The sequence below is a fragment of the Schistocerca cancellata genome, chromosome 3, assembly GCF_023864275.1.
Source record: "Schistocerca cancellata isolate TAMUIC-IGC-003103 chromosome 3, iqSchCanc2.1, whole genome shotgun sequence".
Lineage (NCBI taxonomy): Eukaryota > Metazoa > Arthropoda > Insecta > Orthoptera > Acrididae > Schistocerca > Schistocerca cancellata.
The window spans coordinates 577,732,915-577,751,572 of record NC_064628.1 but is presented as its reverse complement, the minus strand read 5'-3'; the positions used below and the strand labels follow the sequence as shown (position 1 = coordinate 577,751,572).

The 18,658-nt window shown below is 42.7% G+C and overlaps 1 protein-coding gene across 1 annotated transcript in view; it reads right to left on the bottom strand.

The window, feature by feature from the left end:
- The window catches only part of LOC126176437 (solute carrier family 22 member 13-like), a 123,634-nt gene that overhangs the window by 81,688 nt on the left and 23,288 nt on the right, over positions 1-18,658 (bottom strand). The window contains exon 3 of the mRNA XM_049923594.1: positions 17,162-17,386. Within this exon, the coding sequence (XP_049779551.1) occupies positions 17,162-17,386 (225 nt within the window). The remainder of the gene's footprint in view (positions 1-17,161; positions 17,387-18,658) is intronic.

Genomic DNA, 18,658 nt, shown 5'->3' with positions numbered 1-18,658 from the left:
AAGGGTGAGGAAAGTAAAGGAAGATGGATCGTTGTGAGGCACACTTTGTCTGGCTCTGCTGAGACCTGTCTAGCTAGCTCAGACCTGCCAGTAGCTACGTTACCGATCTCAGCTTCTCCAGAACACTCAAACTCTCCTGCACTCATAGTCGGTGCTACGATAAGGCAGTGCCTCCAGGAAGAGGGAATATTTTATACATCTAAAAACAAAGTCTTGAAACAACAATTAATGGAATAATCGATTACTGTGATACAACTACCCAACGGCCTTGCCACAGTGGTAACAACGGTTCCCGTCTGATCACCGAAGTTAAGCGGTGTCGGGCTGGGCTAGCACTTGGATGGTTGATCATCCGGTCTGCCAAGCGCTGTTGGCAAGCGTGGTGCACTCAGCCCTTGTGAGGCACACTGAGGAGATACTTGATTGAGAAGGAGCGGCTCTGGTCTCGCAAACTGACCTACGGCCGGAAGAGCGGTGTGCTGACCACATGCCCCTCCAAATCCGCATCCAGTGACGCCTGTGGGCTGAGGATGGCACGGCGGCCGGTCGGTGCCGTTGGGTCTTCCAAGGCCTGTTCGGACTGAATACGATACAGTTGACCGATGTGATGCTTAGGTTCATTTAAATAAGCGGAAAGGCCAGTTAATCGGTTCTTAATCATAACTGCCCATCCCTACCACATCTGTAAACCACTTTAACAATTGTCCCATTACAAACAAAACAAACAACGGCAGCACTCATTTTTGAGCCCAGAGATGCTTAACTGCACGTAGTTGCCGTCAAAGAAGTTGTATTTGTTCTCATGTCGACTGAAGTGCAAAAAATGTTTAAATGTGTGTGAAATCTCATGGGACTTGACTGCTAAGGTCATCAGTCCCTAAGCTTACACACTACTTAACCTATATTATCCTAAGGACAAACGCACACACCCATGCCCGAGGGACGACTCGAACCTCCGCCGGGACCAGCCGCACAGTCCATGGTTGCAGCACCCAAGACCGCTCAGCTAATCCCGCGCGGCGACTGAAGAACAGCAACGTTGACATCACACAGTTCAACTCACATAGCATAGTCAACGAGTTGCTGCTGGTATTCATCAATCACTTCCCGACCGACTCGTCTCACAATAAATACAGAAAGTGGGTCACCTATACCGTACCGTGGCCAACTCGTACACCTATCTTTGCCATGGTAGAACTTTTATTACCACGCTCTGCTCCTTGCTGCAACAAGCGACTCAGCTCTTCTGGAACTTCAAAATGGCTCTGAGCACTACGGGACTTAACATCTGAGGTCATCAGTCCCCTAGAATTTAGAACTACTTAAACCTAACTAATCTAAGGACATCACACACATCCGTGCCCGAGGCAGGATTCGAACCTGCGACCGTAGCAGTCGCGCGGTTCCGGACTGAGCGCCATAACCGCTAGACCACCGCGGCCGGCTCTGGCACTTCCCCAATTATTTTAGCGCGACAGTCTTCTCCAAGTGAGCACAAACGAACTAAAGTCTTGCTACAGGCGAACTGAGCATAGTGAATGAGAATGGAACATAAGAGCCGCTAAACTGAAACACATGTGTAGGATATATTTCAGTTTCTCTATCACGACTCCAGTTTAACTCACCGGTCGCCATGATTGCTTCCCCCATAGGCAAGTGTGCACTCTCAGAGACTGCGGAAAGTACAATGTAGAGAGGAAACACCGAAGCTGATAAGGGGAGCAGTATCTGGGACAACGACGTGGCACTCAGGCCTACCAGGTACTGTACCCTTCGTCCAAATCTGAAACAGAAAAAGAGATTTGGAGAAAGCAGAGAACAGGCTCGGTATAAAGCAAAAACAAAACAAGCAACAGCTTGCGGCTCCCAGCTGAAGGCGGTGCCGAAGTGCATGATTTGTATGCAGAGGATATCGCTGTTAGTGATTAGTTGAAGTGCCCGAGGGGAATGGAGGAGGGGGAAGGGTATCAAATGATGAATCGGTTCTGTGGAAAAATGTTCTCGAACCCGCTCTGATCATCTTGATAAAAAAATTTCTTATCAATTCATTGACCATGATATTTGATATGATGATACGTACTAATTACAGCACCATGAAACCACGATACCTTATTATTAATTATTTTTTTTACTTAAATCATTTGTAATCCTTTTCACTATATGTGTGGAATAATAATTTCATTGGCTGATAAAATAAAATTATTGTTTTCTGGTAGTTTTTGTATACCTTTTCAAGGTTCAGAGCTCTGTCTCGTAAATTTATCATTACTGTATCGTCTAGTGTGTTGGCCTCCTACTCATGTAAAATGAGTTTTCTGCGGAGAAGTTTCCAGCAAGAAAGATGATCGTCATTATTGCTGGCTGATGACGGCTTCTTCTGTGACGCAGTGTCTGGTGATTGTCAAACGTTGTATTCAATAAAACGTATCGTTTAATAGGAAATAGTAATATTGTGGTTCATCGGTAGGCTGAGATACCTGCAGGTAACCGTTTATTCTCACTGACTACAGCATGCAAAAATACAGAAAGAAACGTGTCTCTAGCTTAAGACTAAAATTTGAACTCACTTTACCAGTCACCTATTTTCACATTACAGTTTCATTCTCTTCCAATGCCATTTTGTCTGGAATATGTCTTGAGCCAAAGGAACACAGTTCGAAGGTAGAAATTTAGAACTGCCCACATCAACAACATTAAGATTTTTCTGTACGATACGGCACACATACGTTATTTCGTTTTGTAAAATTTTTGAGCTGTTTATTTTTTTATTTGGAAATGTGTAATCTCTTTCTCAATCACGCATTCAAAGTTACCTTGCTCAACAGCATGTCCTTTCCATAAAGAGGAGACTCATATAAAGGAAATGGGTGTTACCTTGTAACGAACTGAAATTTCACGTTGCAGGATGCACAAATACCTACTTAACAAGGTTTCTCAAATGAAGAAATTGTTATCAGTATCCTCCACCTCCAATACGAGTAGTCGGTTCGTTAGGTGACCTGCCATGCAAACTGGCTCAACCTCACTGGTATGACTAAAGGGCAGATACGGCAATAATAACAGCAGCAACGTATGGTGTATAACAAGTGCAAATATTGTTACAAATAGAAAAGCGAATGAGAAAGTAAAGTGCAGATATTGTTACAAATAGAAAAGTGAATGAGAAAGTAATCTGTTTCTGACAACATACTGATGTAGTTATTCTCAGGTGTTGACTGATGCCAGTGTCAACTGAAACTGTGCAAGTTCGCAACCCCTGGCCATGAGTTATTAGTACAGCTGGGAGAAAAAATGAGCCGGTTGATGAAGTGATTAAATATACAGGGTGAGTCACCTAACATTACCGCTGGATGTATTTCGTAAACCACATCAAATACTGACGAATCGATTCCACAGACCGAACAGAGGAGAGGGGCTAGTGTAATTGGTTAATACAAACCATAAAAATATGCACGGAAGTATGTTTTTTAAAACAAACCTACGTTTTTTTAAATGGAACCACGTTAGTTTTGTTAGCACATCTGAACATATAAACAAATACGTAATCAGTGCCGTTTGTTGCATTGTAAAATGTTAATTACATCCGGAGATACTGTAACCTAAAGTTGACGCTTAAGGACCACTCCTCAACTGTTCGATCGTGTGTATCGGTGGGCACCGAATTACGTAGGGATCCAAAGGGAACGGTGATGGACCTTAGGTACAGAAGAGACTGGAACAGCACATTACGTCCACATGCTAACACCTTTTTATTGGTCTTTTTCACTGACGCATATGTATATTACCATGAGGGGTTAGGTACACGTACACACGTGGTTTCCGTTTTCAATTACTGAGTGGAATAGAGTGTGTCCGACATGTCAGGCCAATAGATGTTCAATGTGGTGGCCATCATTTGCTGCACACAATTGCAATATGTGGCTTAATGAATGTCGTACGCGCCGCAGTACATCTGGTGTAATGTCGCCGCAGGCTGCCACAATACGTTGTTTCATATCCTCTGGGGTTGTAGGCACATGACGGTACACATTCTCCTTTAACGTACCCCACAGAAAGAAGTCCAGAGGTGTAAGATCAGGAGAACGGGCTGGCCAATTTATGCGTCCTCCACGTCCTATGAAACGCCCGTCGAACGTGTACCTCACCCCTCATGGTAATATACATATGCGTCAGTGAAAAAGACCAATAAAAAGGTGTTAGCATGTGGACGTAATGTGCTGTTCCAGTCTCTTCTGTACCTAAGGTCCATCACCGTTCCCTTTGGATCCCTACGTAATTCGGTGCTCACCGATACACACGATCGAACAGCGGAGGAGTGGTACTCAAGCGTCAACTTTAGGTTACAATATCTCCGGATGTAATTAACATTTTACAATGCAACAAACGGCACTGATAACGTATTTGTTTATATGTTCAGATGTGCTAACAAAACTAACGTGGTTCCATTTAAAAAAACGTAGGTTTGTGTTAAAAAACATACTTCCGTGCATTTTTTTATGGTTTGTATTAACCAATTACACTAGCCCCTCTCCTCACGTTCGGTCTGTGGAATCGATTCGTCAGTATTTGATGTGGTTTACGAAATATATCCAGCGGTAATGTTAGGTGACTCACCCTGTATATAAACATACAAACATCTTGTGACATACAATTTTATCGCTAAGCTTTCGTGTTAGGCGGTATCTCAGCTGGTCCGCTTTCTTAAAAATCATAAGAAAAAAGGGTCTTATGAAATGCATTCACAAACTGCGAATACGACTGTACAAGGGCTATACGGTTCACTAATAACATATGAAAGTTTGTACCGGACCGCTTTACGCAGGTGGTCGCATTACCCACCTCGGCCATCCGATCACGCTTCCAGGCCCCACCCGAATTTCCATATTTCCTACTGTCTACGTCCCATAGTGTTCGCATAAAAACTCGTATGATTCCAGCACAGGGATGAATATTGTTTTGCTTGTCATGCTGCCTTGATTTGGTATGAAATACTGTAAGGCATTATCTACATTTTACTGTGTGTATATAGTTCGATGCAATGTTCCTTCGGACATGCATGTACGAATCGTATTGCAAAATACTGGCCTACTGTATTTCATGCCAGTGCAAGTCAATTTGACTAGGAAAACGAAGTCTCTCCCTGCAAGGGAATCACATCATTTGAATGCGAGCACTATGGGACGCAGACACTAGGACAAATGAAATTTGGCTGGCCGGGGTGGTTAAGCATACAGTTCGCTCAAAGCGGGAAATCCCGGGTCGAGTCTCAGTCTGGCACAACTTATCATATGTTACTAGTAAATCACATAGTCGTTGCACAATCGTATTCGCTGCTTGCCAATGCATTTCATAATTTAAGGCGCCAACCACCGTCGGCAGTGTCCGTTTCTTCTGACATGCATGCCTGTCCGAAGGAACATAGCATAACACTATACAGCCACTGTTAAATACAGACACTCCCTTACTGTAAGAAAAGGCTGTATTTGAAAATGTTTGACAGACATGATCAGATCGCAGCGTGACTACTCCATTGTTAGACAAAGGTCTGGTGACCAAATATTGGACTACAAGTATTTAAGACACGGAAGAGTAAATGTAGCCTTGTGGAAATGTCGCTATCTGACAATAAACTATACCCACTCCTACTCCGACCGGCAGAAGTGGCCGTGCGGTTCTAGGCACTGCAGTCTGGAACCGCGAGACCGCTAAGGTCGCAGGTTCGAATCCTGCCTCGGGCATGCATGTGTCTGATGTCCCTAGGTTAGTTAGGTTTAGCTAGTTCTAAGTTCTAGGGGACTAATGACCGCAGACATTGAGTCCCATAGTGCTCAGAGCCATTTGAACCATTTTTTGAACCTCTCCTACTCCCCATTTACCAGGTAATAGCTGCCGAAGGTACTGATGATTCTAACATTACGCTAGCAAAGCCGTCTGAAAAATATGACAAGGGGGGTTTAAAATTGTGGAATTGTGGCCAATATTTTTCTGTCAGGAATAAATATTTCCAGCAAAACACAAAAATGACTGGCAAATACAAAGTGAGTTTTCTAGGGCAGGTGAATCCGAAATTCGAGGCGTAAGGATTGAACAGAAAGAGAAAAAAATCAGATACCGTACCAAAATAGTATGACAGTGAGAAAACAGAAACATTAGAATTCCGTATTCTAGGGAACTTCCACCCTACTCACGGGATGTGACTTTCGCCGACTCCCACATTTCTACAACCATGTAGTGGAAATCGTTTTGAGTAAAGTGAAGAGAGTCTAGCAATTGTTGATGGGTACTCTGTTTTCCCTCAAAACTGGCACTGCAGGTACGGTACCTTCTCAGGAAATATGTTACACACATTACACTCATTTAAAATAACTCCAAATGATATCATTTTCGACCCGAAAATAACTATCGACGAATCACTGAGAAATTTTCAGTGCTTCCTAAAAGACACTGAATTGATATGAGCAACCAAGAATTTCATATTGCTTAGATTCCTGCTTTTATATTGTTATATAAATGTGAGAATTAGTTAGGGTACTATGAAATAAAGATATGAAAACATGATACTGACTACGCTCTTCTAGTTGTCCGCTATAAATCTAAATTAATAACGGGATACCTGAGCTTGAAGGACATCAGACGAAAACCGCGACGAGTAACACCAGGTAGGAATCATTCTGCCCTTCATTTATTTTCTTTGGAAGGTTTGTCATTCGTCTGTCATTAATAGAGCAATAGAAAAAACAAAACTAAGTAACTGACTGCAGGTTACTTGAAAAACATTTCGGACTTATATATAAGGTCATTGATGGCTCAAAATGGTTCAAACGGGTCTGCGCAATATGGAACGTAACATCTGAGGTCATCAGTCCCCTAGAACTTAGAAGTACTTATGCCTAACTAACCTAAGGACATCACACACATCCATGCCCGAGGCAGGATTCGAACCTGCGACCGTAGCAGTCGTGCCGTACTGGACTGAAGCGCCTAGAACCTCTCGGCCACCGCGGCCGGCTAAGGTCATTGATGAATTACTGGTTGTAGTGACTTTAGTGATGCTAAAGTCTTCAGGGTTCTTGGGCCGTGTCGTACTACTTCCATACGATCGACGATTCGACCCTTCCTTTGGGGTCTTCTTTAGGATCTTGTGGTATCCGTGGTCATCTGAACACTGTCAAAGACCGGCGTCCCGTCCTGTTATAGAGCGGGACTTTCCCGTGTTTAAGCTTGAACAGGGGGATTACCGTGCGAAATTGCAGTGGCTACCATTGGTAGGCCTTCTTCTTTGCACAGTAAGTGAAGTTCCCACGCTAATGCGAAAGAAGTGGATTTATTTGCTGAGATTCTTATGGCTAGCATTGTTGGGTCACCGTCACAGTTTAGGGAAGGATCTGTCCAGCAATTATGCTCTAGAAGGATTACTGCTAAGTATTCTTTCTATTGCTATTGGTGAATCACCGTCAGCGGACAGAAGCGAAACGCGCAGAGTAAACGAGGCAGAATGTGAATCAACAATATTATTGTCCACGGAGGTGGCTTCCTGGACGACGATTATATTCCTCATATACAGCGACCACGTATTCACTTTCTTGATCTCGGGGAATCACGAAGCCTAAAGACTAAAGCCGTCGTCTCTATTGAAGCTACATTCGTTCTTAGAATCTTGAATTGCTTCTCTGAATTTTCGTTTATAAAAGTTTCTTTAGCCAGCCCGCTTACGTTATTGAAATCAATGTCAAGGGCACAGTTATCGTGATGTTCCACCACAGCAGTTTTCCCGCATGTTTTCTGCCTCGTGTGATGTCCGTTTTCCTTAATACGTTCTTCAGTCCTTCCTGTTTCGTTTGTATACACTTTGAAGCAGCCACACGCCATTTTGTAGACGCCAGCAGTGTGGAAGTAAACAGTTGCAACCGTTTTGTGTTGGAAGTGGTCTTCTACTTCGTTCTTGCTGTAGAAAGGGGTGTGTATATCATTCTTGCATACAATTTTGTTCATGCGGTCAGTGACACGAGAAACAAACGGTAGCTAAACTGAATGAGAAGACGGTTCCTCGTCATTCCTATTAGCATAATTAATATTTTGTTCAAAAGCCCTCTCTGTGGACAAACTATGTATGGCCTATCCATGATATATGACGAATCGTGTTCTTTGACACTAATAGTGAATAAGACCAACTAGCCAATTTACTTTTTAGATAGCCATTTATCTGGAAAACTAACACCTCTAACAGGAAAAAAGGACACTTCAAAACTTTTTTCTATAAGTTGTACGAATAGTGAAGATATCCGCAAGTATCATTCTTGTAAGCTTCGACGTGAAATCTTTACTTAGTAACACTCCAGAATTAGATGTAATGGATACCATAAGCTCGAAAGTTGCACCACATGTTTATGAAATGATTAAATTTAGCATTCGATTGAGCTATTTTAAAAATAGAGGAAAATTTTACGAGTAATCTGACGATGTTCCTATGAGCTCACACATATCGCCGATAGCAGCTGACAATTTCATGAAATATTTCGATCAACGGGCATTAAGTAATGCTCCTTTAAAGTCTTCCTGTTTGCTCCACTTCGCAGATGACACGTTCAAGATACACCTCACTCCAAAGAAGACCTTGGAGAGTTCTTCAGTTTCGTAACTGAGTTTCACTCCTTTATCAACTTTATCTTGTAGGTTGAGTGCGAGGTCGGCCACCTGTCAATTGATCTGTTCGTGTACCTAACAATACTCTAGGATACAGAGCAAACAGAAAAACTACTAACACTCATAATAGGTATTTAGATGCCACTTCGCACCATCACCCAACCCAGAAGCAAGAAGTGCTGAAAAATTTGTCTTCTCGTGCCTCCGATATCAACAACGACAATAGCCTGGGATAGGAGTTGTATTTCTTAAAGAAGGCAGTTCAGGCCAATGGCTATGATGGACTGTCCGTAAAGTGGGCTTTGAAATATTACACTACAGGCCATTAAAATTGCTACACCAAGAATAAATGAAGATGATAAACGAGTATTCATTGGACAAATATATTATACTAGAACTGACGTGTGATTACATTTTCACGCAATTTGGGTGCATAGATCTTGAGAAATCATTACCCGGAACTACCTCTGGCCATAATAACGGCCTTGATACACCTGGGCATTGAGTGAAACAGAGCTTGGATGGCGTGTACAGGTACAGCTGCCCATGCAGTTTCAACACGATACCACAGTTCATCAAGAGTAGTGACTGGCGTATTGTGACGAGCCAGTTGCTCGGCCACCATTGACCAGACGTTTTAAATTTGTGAGATATCTGGAGAATGTGCTGGCCAGGACAGCAGTAGAACAGTAGAGCATTTTCTGTATCCAGAAAGGCCCGTACAGGACCTGCAACATGCGGTCGTGTATTATCCTGCTGAAATGTAGGGTTTCACAGGGATCGAATGAAGGGTAGAGCGACTGGTCGTAACACATCTGAAATGTAACGTCCACTGTTCAAAGTGCCGTCAATGCGAACAAGAGGTGACCGAGACGTGTAACCAATGGCACCCCACACCATCACGCCGGGTGATACACCAGTATGGCGATGACGAATACACGCTTCCAATGTGCGTTCACTGCGATGTCGCCAAACACAGATGCGACCATCATGATGCTGTAAACAGAACCTGGATTCATCCGAAAAAAATGACGTTTTGCCATTCGTGCACCCACGTTCGTCTTTAAGTGCACCATCGCAGGCACCCTGTCTGTGATGCAGCATCAAGGGTAACCGCTGCTGCAAACGTCGTCGAATTGTTCGTGCAGATGGTTGTTATCTTGCAAAGGTCCCCATCTGTTGACTCAGGGATCCGTTTCAGCCATGCGGATAAAATGGCTGTCATCTCGACTGCTAGTGATACGAGGCAGTTGGGATCCAGCACGGCGTTCCGTATTACCCTCCTGAACCCACCGATTCCATATTCTGCTAACAGTCATTGGATCTCGACCAACGCGAGCAGCAATGTCGCGATACTATAAACCGCAATCGCGATAGGCTACAATCCGACCTTTTATCAAAGTCGGAAACGTGATGACACGCAGTTCGCCTCCTTACACGAGGCATGAGAACAACGTTTCACCAGGCAACGCCGGTCAACTGCTGTTTGTGCATGAGAAATCGGTTGGAAACTTTCCTCATGTCAGCACGTTGTAGGTGTCGCCACCGGCGCCAACCTTGTGTGAATGCTCTGAAAAGCTAATCATTTGCATATTACAGCATCTTCTTCCTGTCGGTTAAATTTCGCGTCTGTAGCACGTCATCATCGTGGTGTAGCAATTTTAGTGGCCAGTAGTGTAATAGGATGCCGGAAAACAATTTAGTACCCTTGGAATACCCTTGGCAAGACGACATAGATTTCGATGCGATGATGGCCTATGCCATTTGGAGATAGAAGATGTACTGATATTGATTTCCACGTCATCCGCCAACAGATAGTGTCGGGGCATACCTACAAGAGCGCCATCTGTTTGTAAACTTTAATAGGGAATGCTCACAGCCAGAATGCTCCGTGTGCTTCAGACTAGTGAAGCATGCAGGCAACCACGCCACAGGGACGAACTTGTGCTTCCTACAGCCAGCTGAAAGCATTTGAAACGCGTCAAACTGTTGCCTTCAGAGTGGTGGGATGGATCCTTCGGAGAACTGCCACACAGTTTGGACGATCTGCGTCAGTTGCGTAACGATGCTGATATCAGTGGACACGTGAACATTCTCACACCTGTAGACGAGGTTCTGGATGACCGCATAGCACAAACGCCCGCCGGGTTCATCGTATTGCAAGGGCAGCAGTGGCAGATTGTACAGCTACCACAGCACAAATAAGAGGGCTTGTGAGTCTAGACGTGTCAACACGAGCTGTGTGAACCGGTTATTAGCAGTGGGAATACGGTCACGCAAACCTCTAGCCCGTCTACCACTTACGCTACAGCATCGATGTTTATGGCTCGACTGTTGCCATTAGAGGATCACTTGTAAGATGGAGTGGCACACTTTAATCTTCAGCGAAGAAAGCAGATTTTGCCTACTCGCCTGTGATGGTGTTTGCGTGTACGATGTAGACCAGAGGAACGCTGTCTAGTGGAATGCGTTCATCCAAGACACACTGTCCCCACCGCAGGCCTTATGGTCTGGGATGATATAAGCTAGAACATTCGTTCACCAATGGTGTTACTGGAGGGGACACGAACCAGCTCTCGGTGCGTGCAGAATGCTGTTAGTCCTGTTCTTTTGCCGTTCTTGCAACAGGGTAGTTATGTGTTGTTCCAGCAGAATAATGCCTCCCCACACACTTCCTGTGAAAGTCAATGTACTCTGCATGACGTGCACCAACTTCCCTGGCCAGTACCATCTCTGGAGTTGTCTTCAATCGAGCACGTGTGGGATGTGATGGCACTGGAGGTGACTCGTGCGATTCGTCAGTTAACAACTTTTACAGAACTACGTGAACAGGTTGTAAGGTGTCAGGTAAATCCAACACCTTCCATGAAAACCCTGACATGCTAGCAAATCCCGCAATATGTCACATCGCCCCGAATGAATCCTGACATTATATTAACCAAAGTAATACGATCAATGAGTGTCAAATGGAATACCACAGACTAACACACGAACGCCTAAATTCATGTCATACCTTCCCACCGTGAAACAGATGCAGTTCCGAGGGGAGAAACGAGAACATAAACCGAGAGCAGAGCCGTGTGGGCTAGAAGGCCCTACGATAAGAGCGGTTGGTTGGTTGTTTGGGGAAGGAGACCAGACAGCGTGGTCATCGGTCTCATCGGATTAGGGAAGGAAGTCGGCCGTGCCCTTTCAGAGGAACCATCCCGGAATTTGCCTGGAATGATTTAGGGAAATCACGGAAAACCTAAATCACGATGGCCGGACGCGGGGTTGAACCGTCGTCCTCCCGAATGCGAGTCCAGTGTCTAACCACTGCGCCACCTCGCTCGATAAGAGCGGGACAATGGGACACCCACATCGCCGGCCGACTGCCAGGAGGTCCATCCCCCAGCCCATGTTAAAAAGATAGAGCCCTCCAGAAGAACAGTATAGATCTTACGATAACACCAAAAGGCCCACACCAGCTGCAAGCTTTAGCGTTAGACTTTTTCGCGTCTCTGTTACGTTGCAAACGTTAAAAACATTGCCCCACCACGAAAAGTATAACGTTTCTCATTGGATAGACAGAATTTTTGCAGGCAGAGCTTAAGGTTAACATTGAGACGCCGATTGGCCAGTTGAAAACACAGCCAGATACCTTTTTCTTAAACCAACTTCGGTAAACAGTAGTAAGGATAAGTTCATGAGAGTTGCTACTAAGACAGCGAGGTGTGTGGAGCTGCGCTGCCCACCGCCCCTGACGCTGCCTAACCACCGACAAGGTAATGAACACACACGATGCCGCAAAAGAGTGCATAAGGCTTCACTCAGAAATGCAGAAGTCTCATCTGTTACATCCCCTTCTTATGTAATACAAGTGTTGATCGTCAATTAAACTTTGTGGTATTCACATTTGCTACTTGAAGTTAAAATCTGAAACGCGATGATTTTTCTGTTATATAATTATTGAGAAGCCACATCAGCCACTGTTATTTATGACAAGTTAAATGAGTAATTAAAGATAATTGAAGGTCACTGTAGACCATTTTTAATAGTTTTCTCTTTTATGAAACTTAATTTAAACCTAGATTATAGACGTGATACGGCGTAGGTCATCCTTCTATCCATTACAGAACTTGGAAACCCATTCAGGGAATATTCGTTCACATTTTTGTTGAACACAGTTGGTTTTTATCATCCTGTATTAAAATATTTCCTTTTATCAATAGTACAATTTATAAACAATGTTTTGTGAGTAGAATAAAAATTCCAATGGTAAACTTAACTGATTTTTCGACGTGATTTTACCAGCTAACTAAAAATAGGAAAGCCTTGAACCCCTCACACTAAATTTAATTTGTATTAACATTCTTTTACAAGGAGTGCAGTGGAGTTGATGCTGAAATCATTAAATATTTGATTATATCATTGCTAGTCTCACTGAACTCTTCTGAACTCTACATGTCATGTGTGGTTTGGCGTCTCATTACCAGCAACAGGTCCCAGGTTCAAACTAGTCAATTCCCTAAAAAACACGCTCAGAGCGTCGTTTCGAGCAGGTGGTAGGGAGGCACGACTTAGAACAGACACCACGCAGAATGTTAGAAGGTTGAGCAGGCGTGGCGTAACGTATCCCAGGACAGTATTCGTCCTCTGTAGGATCGAGTGGATGCCAGAGTCAGCACCTGCATTGCCGCTCAAAGAGGCTACACCATGTACTAGTGTGGGTGTTTCAGCATGGCTTGATATCTGATACCTCTGACCCGTTTGAGATACTAATCTGTAAATGCAATCATATCATGTACTCCATATTCACTATTGAAACAATTTGAGTGAATTGGAAACCTCTACATGGGGGCACTAAATGTTTTTCGGCAGTCCATCATGCAACTCGGAAAGAGTTCTTTCTGTGTTAAGTTACAGTTTGTTTCTCGGGTCACTGATCGCATAAGCAGGATTCTTATAGAGACCACTTTCTTCAGTAAAAACAAAACAGAAGGCTTTTTCCGGTCATTAAACTGATGCACCAGATTACCTCCACATTGCGGGCGTCTATAAAATGATGTAGAATGATGTTTAGCTGCTGCAAGTTGCGTACAGGCGGAAGGGAAAGGATTGTTAAAGAATATGTTAAGGGACACAAACGTCATACGCAGCTGAAATAAATATGAAACCTGCAGCAGCGGAAATCACAAGAACTGTGGCGTTCACACTAATTTTAATAACGTACAAGTAGTGGTGGAGGAAACCAAAGGCTATAGAGGAAAATACCGAGAAAGCGTATTAAATTTCTAAATACTTCAAACGGCTTGTAGGGAAGCAGCATACTTACGCCTTATAAAATTCACATCGGTCTTTCCGTTGTGTGCCAGCCTAGTCCGCTATAACTAGCTCTGACGTCATAAATATTGCGCAATACTTTAAAATGAAGTAAATAACCTGAAACGTTTCTAGCATGTCAGGAGTAATACAAAATCAATATGTGTTGGATATCAGTTCAATAACTTTAACCATTTTCGAAATTTGGATGTTCTTCTGTAAAAATCATTGGCGCAACAGAAAAGAGCTAGAAACTTAAAAATTTATATATTTAGATTCCTTTTGCATAATAATTTAGTAGAAACAGTATTCTGGATCTCACAAATTAAAATTTTAGTTGAAATTCATGATTATCTGGTTTTTGTCTTAGAAATTAAGGAAGCAAGATAGATTAAGTAGGCGAATAAATAAAGCTAGGATGTTTAAATTTAAGTAGAAGGGAGATCCGCTATAATCATAAAAATGTGAGAAGTTTCAACAGAATAACTATAAAACTATAGCTATAGCGTATCTCCAAAGAGCAAGTTCAGAGCTCGTCTACTGCTTGTAGTGTAATTAAATTAATTTTCTCGTCCAAAATAATTGACTTAGCCATGTCAGACTTTTATTATGATTACTTACTTGTGTGATGATTGCACAATTAAATTGAAAGCTTCATCGGCCATCAGCAAAGGAAGCAATGATTTATTCGATAACTTAAAAGTGGTGCATTACTAGCCCAGTGGCTAGCCGGGGAGCAGATTTGATCAGGCGTTCCCTTAGCCGTCCACACCGCGGCTTTATATGTAAGAACGCTGCGCGAGAAAAAGGAAGGCCCCAGTTCTCTCCAGACGCTGATTAGCGCACCACCTGTGCAGGGAGTCGCGTTGCGTCGGTATCGTTGATATAAACAGCCTCGGATGCAGTAATACGTTACTCGGGATACGTGTAACCATGAAATCGTTTTCGAGTGAAGTGTTAATTTTGGGATGACGTTAATGATCTATCTTTAGTTTGCGTATGTCGTATTTTCACTTGCCGCCGCAGGACAGACATTCTACCATTATTAGTGTGGCGTTTGATGAACATTATCATCAAATTATGGCGAGCATTCACGTAAACATTTAATTTGAACAGTTATAGTTGCATCAGCGCATTAGACTCTGAACTGCTCTGGTAGTTGGATTGTGTGGATTCTTTTTGGCCTGTGACTTTCAGAATATAGTGAACATTTTAGAGAGAATGGTTTTTGATTATGAATCCCAGACAATCTCCTAATTCCGCAGAGCTATAAGCTGTAGCTATAAACGTATTTCCCAGATGAAGTGGGCACTAGGAATTCTAATGACAGGCTTCACGTTTTGCTAATCACTTTCTGGTTGCAAATATTCTAGTTAGAGAGCCAGTGTTGAGAACGGCAAACAACACCATTAAATAAATAGTAGGAACATTTAACAATTATCCCACCCGCCGCCCCACAGGCTCTAAGCACTATGGGACTCAACATCTGAGGTCATCAGTCACCTAGACTTAGAACTACTTAGACCTAACTAACCTAACGACATCAAACAAATCCGTGACCGAGGCAGGATTTGAACCTGCGACCGTACCAGCAGCGCGGCTCCTGACCAAGCGCCTAGAACTGCTCGGTCACAGAAGCTGGCTATATTTCTAAGAACTAGTGTAACTTCAATAGATAGGACAGCTACAGGTTGCAGGCTCCGTGGATACTGTAATGGTACTTGAATTACGTAACCATTACGGCAGCTCACCTGAACCTCTCGATACCAGCAATATTCTATTGTGTTTCTGTAAAGTAGTTAACATGTTTCTGAGACAACATTCAGATTTGATTTCATTAATGTAGAGGTACTTTGATACATCGATATGTTTATGTTGCAATGATATTATTCTTGTGTGTATTCTTACTTTTGTCACAATGATCGTAACTCTGACATTCTTGTAACTCTGATTTTTGGGCGCGTAAGCGATTATTAGTTGTTAGATCGTCGGACCTTGAGAAAGTCAAGTCTTGGACGTCATGTTGAAAACACACGTATTGTTGTCAGCTTATAAAATGTGAACTTTAACAGTGAGGAAGATGTTTTCAAGTATGTTTTGTATTGTGAAGCGATGTTTTTGTGTGTTACGTGATATTGCAACAAAAGCAATAAAAAAGAAGTGTAACTTAAATTCGGAGTGCTGATTATTTTTTTCATCACCGTTGTGCTAATTTTCAAAGGTTTAATCTTCAAGAATGGTTTGTGAAACACATCTATAAAACTTTGGAATATAACAGAATAAAACCTAGGCCTCTTTGCATCCGAGCTTGGAATCATCACCACCTAGATTTTCCACGATTGAGCCATGATTTTACAACGAGACCAGCGTGGGAAACACGAAAAGGTGAGTGCCTAGTTTATTTATTATTACATGAAATGACTTTATTAACTGTGCTCTAATGACACCTGCCACATAATAACTTCGTTGTTGCCCGAAAATGCAGTATTTAGCAGCGTGAGCAACACCACAATCATTGTTAAATTTTGATCTTTGTTGTGGTAGGGTTGTTTGAATACCCATCATCAAGAAACTGAATACCCCGCTGCGGTGTGCGGGAAACACAAACAACGTCCAGGAAGCCATCTCTGGGGACAATAATATTGTTTGGTAAACAAAACAGTAGCCCTCTCTTTCTCTTTCCATTCCATTTCTGTACAGTAACGGTGGTCCCCCAGGAGCAGCAGGAAGAATTTTAACCAATACTTTTCCTCTGGCATAAGTGTGGGAAAAATCCATTTACATCCGATGACAATGGTATATCAAAATAAGTCACAATAATTTCAGTTAGTATCCCTATTTCTTAAACATTAGCTCTTCAATACTTCCCTTACTAGCCAATGAAGATGGCCCACCAACGACAGCAACAGGTGTTTTAAAATATAATCCCACTTTTCGGGCATAAGCGCGGGAAAGGTCCTGCTGTGTAAGAGATCGCGACAGTCTTCAATCAATCGCGAATACCACAAGGTCCTGAATCAGAGAGGTCGAAACGTCGACTGCGTAGAAGATATACGATGGAACCTAACAACCCAGAAGTTTTTACCTTCAGTGACGGCGACCACCGAAGTCTGCATACTTACAATGACTTGACCTTTTCATCTTCCATAAACGGAGAACAGTTATCATTATTGTTGAAATTTGTTAGCAAATTTTAATCTTACTATGAGGTACTCACCTGTCACCAATGTAAAAGAGAATAACTCCAATGGCGGTGGAAACGAAGAGGCTCACGGAATACACAGTATTTGGGTACAGTTCCTTATCGCACACCCAGTCCTCCTGGGAAGCGGCAGTAAGGAACAGCCACGTGGTGTCGTACTCCCAGCCATACAAGCAGGGTGTAGTTTCGTTCTCTTCCCCTTGGGTCTTCATCAGGCATCGACTGTATTCTCCGTCTTGTCTGTGGAAGTCAATATATTTTAAAAGGACCTCTGGTATGAGGGTATGCTTATTTGTTGATAACACATGTTGAGTAGCCTATTGTCCAGTGTGGCAACCGACTCCAGACGATCAACCATTGTTCTATTTATAATGCCAGAAAAGACGCCAGACTATGAAAAAAACCGACTGATAACAGATCAAAGAAATAAAATTGTCCAAAAATAGTTCTTCTCAATGTGTGACAAATAAAAGTATATCAGTTTTTATACCGATCTCAGGGAAAATACAAAATGATGAATGCAGTTTCAGACACGAAATGTCAATTCTCTTATTACTTACTTCTCGAAAATATTTTTAAGTTACTAATAACGACAGCACTGTGTCCTATAAAATACCTTTACGTAATAATGTGAAGCTACAATTAAATTAATGAATTGCTTTAATTAACCTCATGAAAAGCGATATAATTATGGAGTTCGCGTAATTCATAGCTCTACCCCCAGAAAGACCAAAATCTCGCCCTTAGTGTCCCGTCGTGTAAGTGATTCGTACCACACACTGTTCACCACAAACGGACTTTATCTACATTTTGTGTGATACACAACTAGAATATGAGGAATACCACAAAAATGTGGAGATATAATGGATAACAGACTAAATCATCGACTCCACGGAGTGATAAATCACTTTGTGGATTCACAAGAAAAAACTAATTGTATGACTATTGCAGGCCGGCCCCTATGGCCTAGCGGTTCTAGGCCATTCAATCCGGAACCGCACTGCTGCTACGGTCGCAGGTTCGAATCCTGCCTTGGGCATGGATGTGTGTGATGGCCTTAGGTTAGTTAGGTTTAAGTAGTTGTAAGTCTAGGGGACTGATGACCTCAGATGTTAAGTCCCATAGTGCTTAGAGCCATTTGAACCATTTGACTATTTCAGCAGGATCGAAACAGAACAAATTAGCATATATGCAGTTGTGCACTTCCACAAATTTTTCATCTCCAGATGTACCATAAGTAATGCATATTAACAATTTTGGTCATTGCTTCCATTTTTTTTTCGTTGTTGGTTGATACTGAGACAATGAACAAAATATAAAGTCGTGGAACTCACAGTTGCCGACTCAATTTAGAGACTTTGACTTGCTCTGCCGGTGATGTAACCCGAGATTCATGGAGCAGACGACTATGGCTACTCCTCCGAGGTTGCCAACAGACATTTGACAAGGAGGGTTAAGATTCGTCATTTACTTGTCATATGTAAAACCTCAATTAAAATCTTAGCGAAAGGA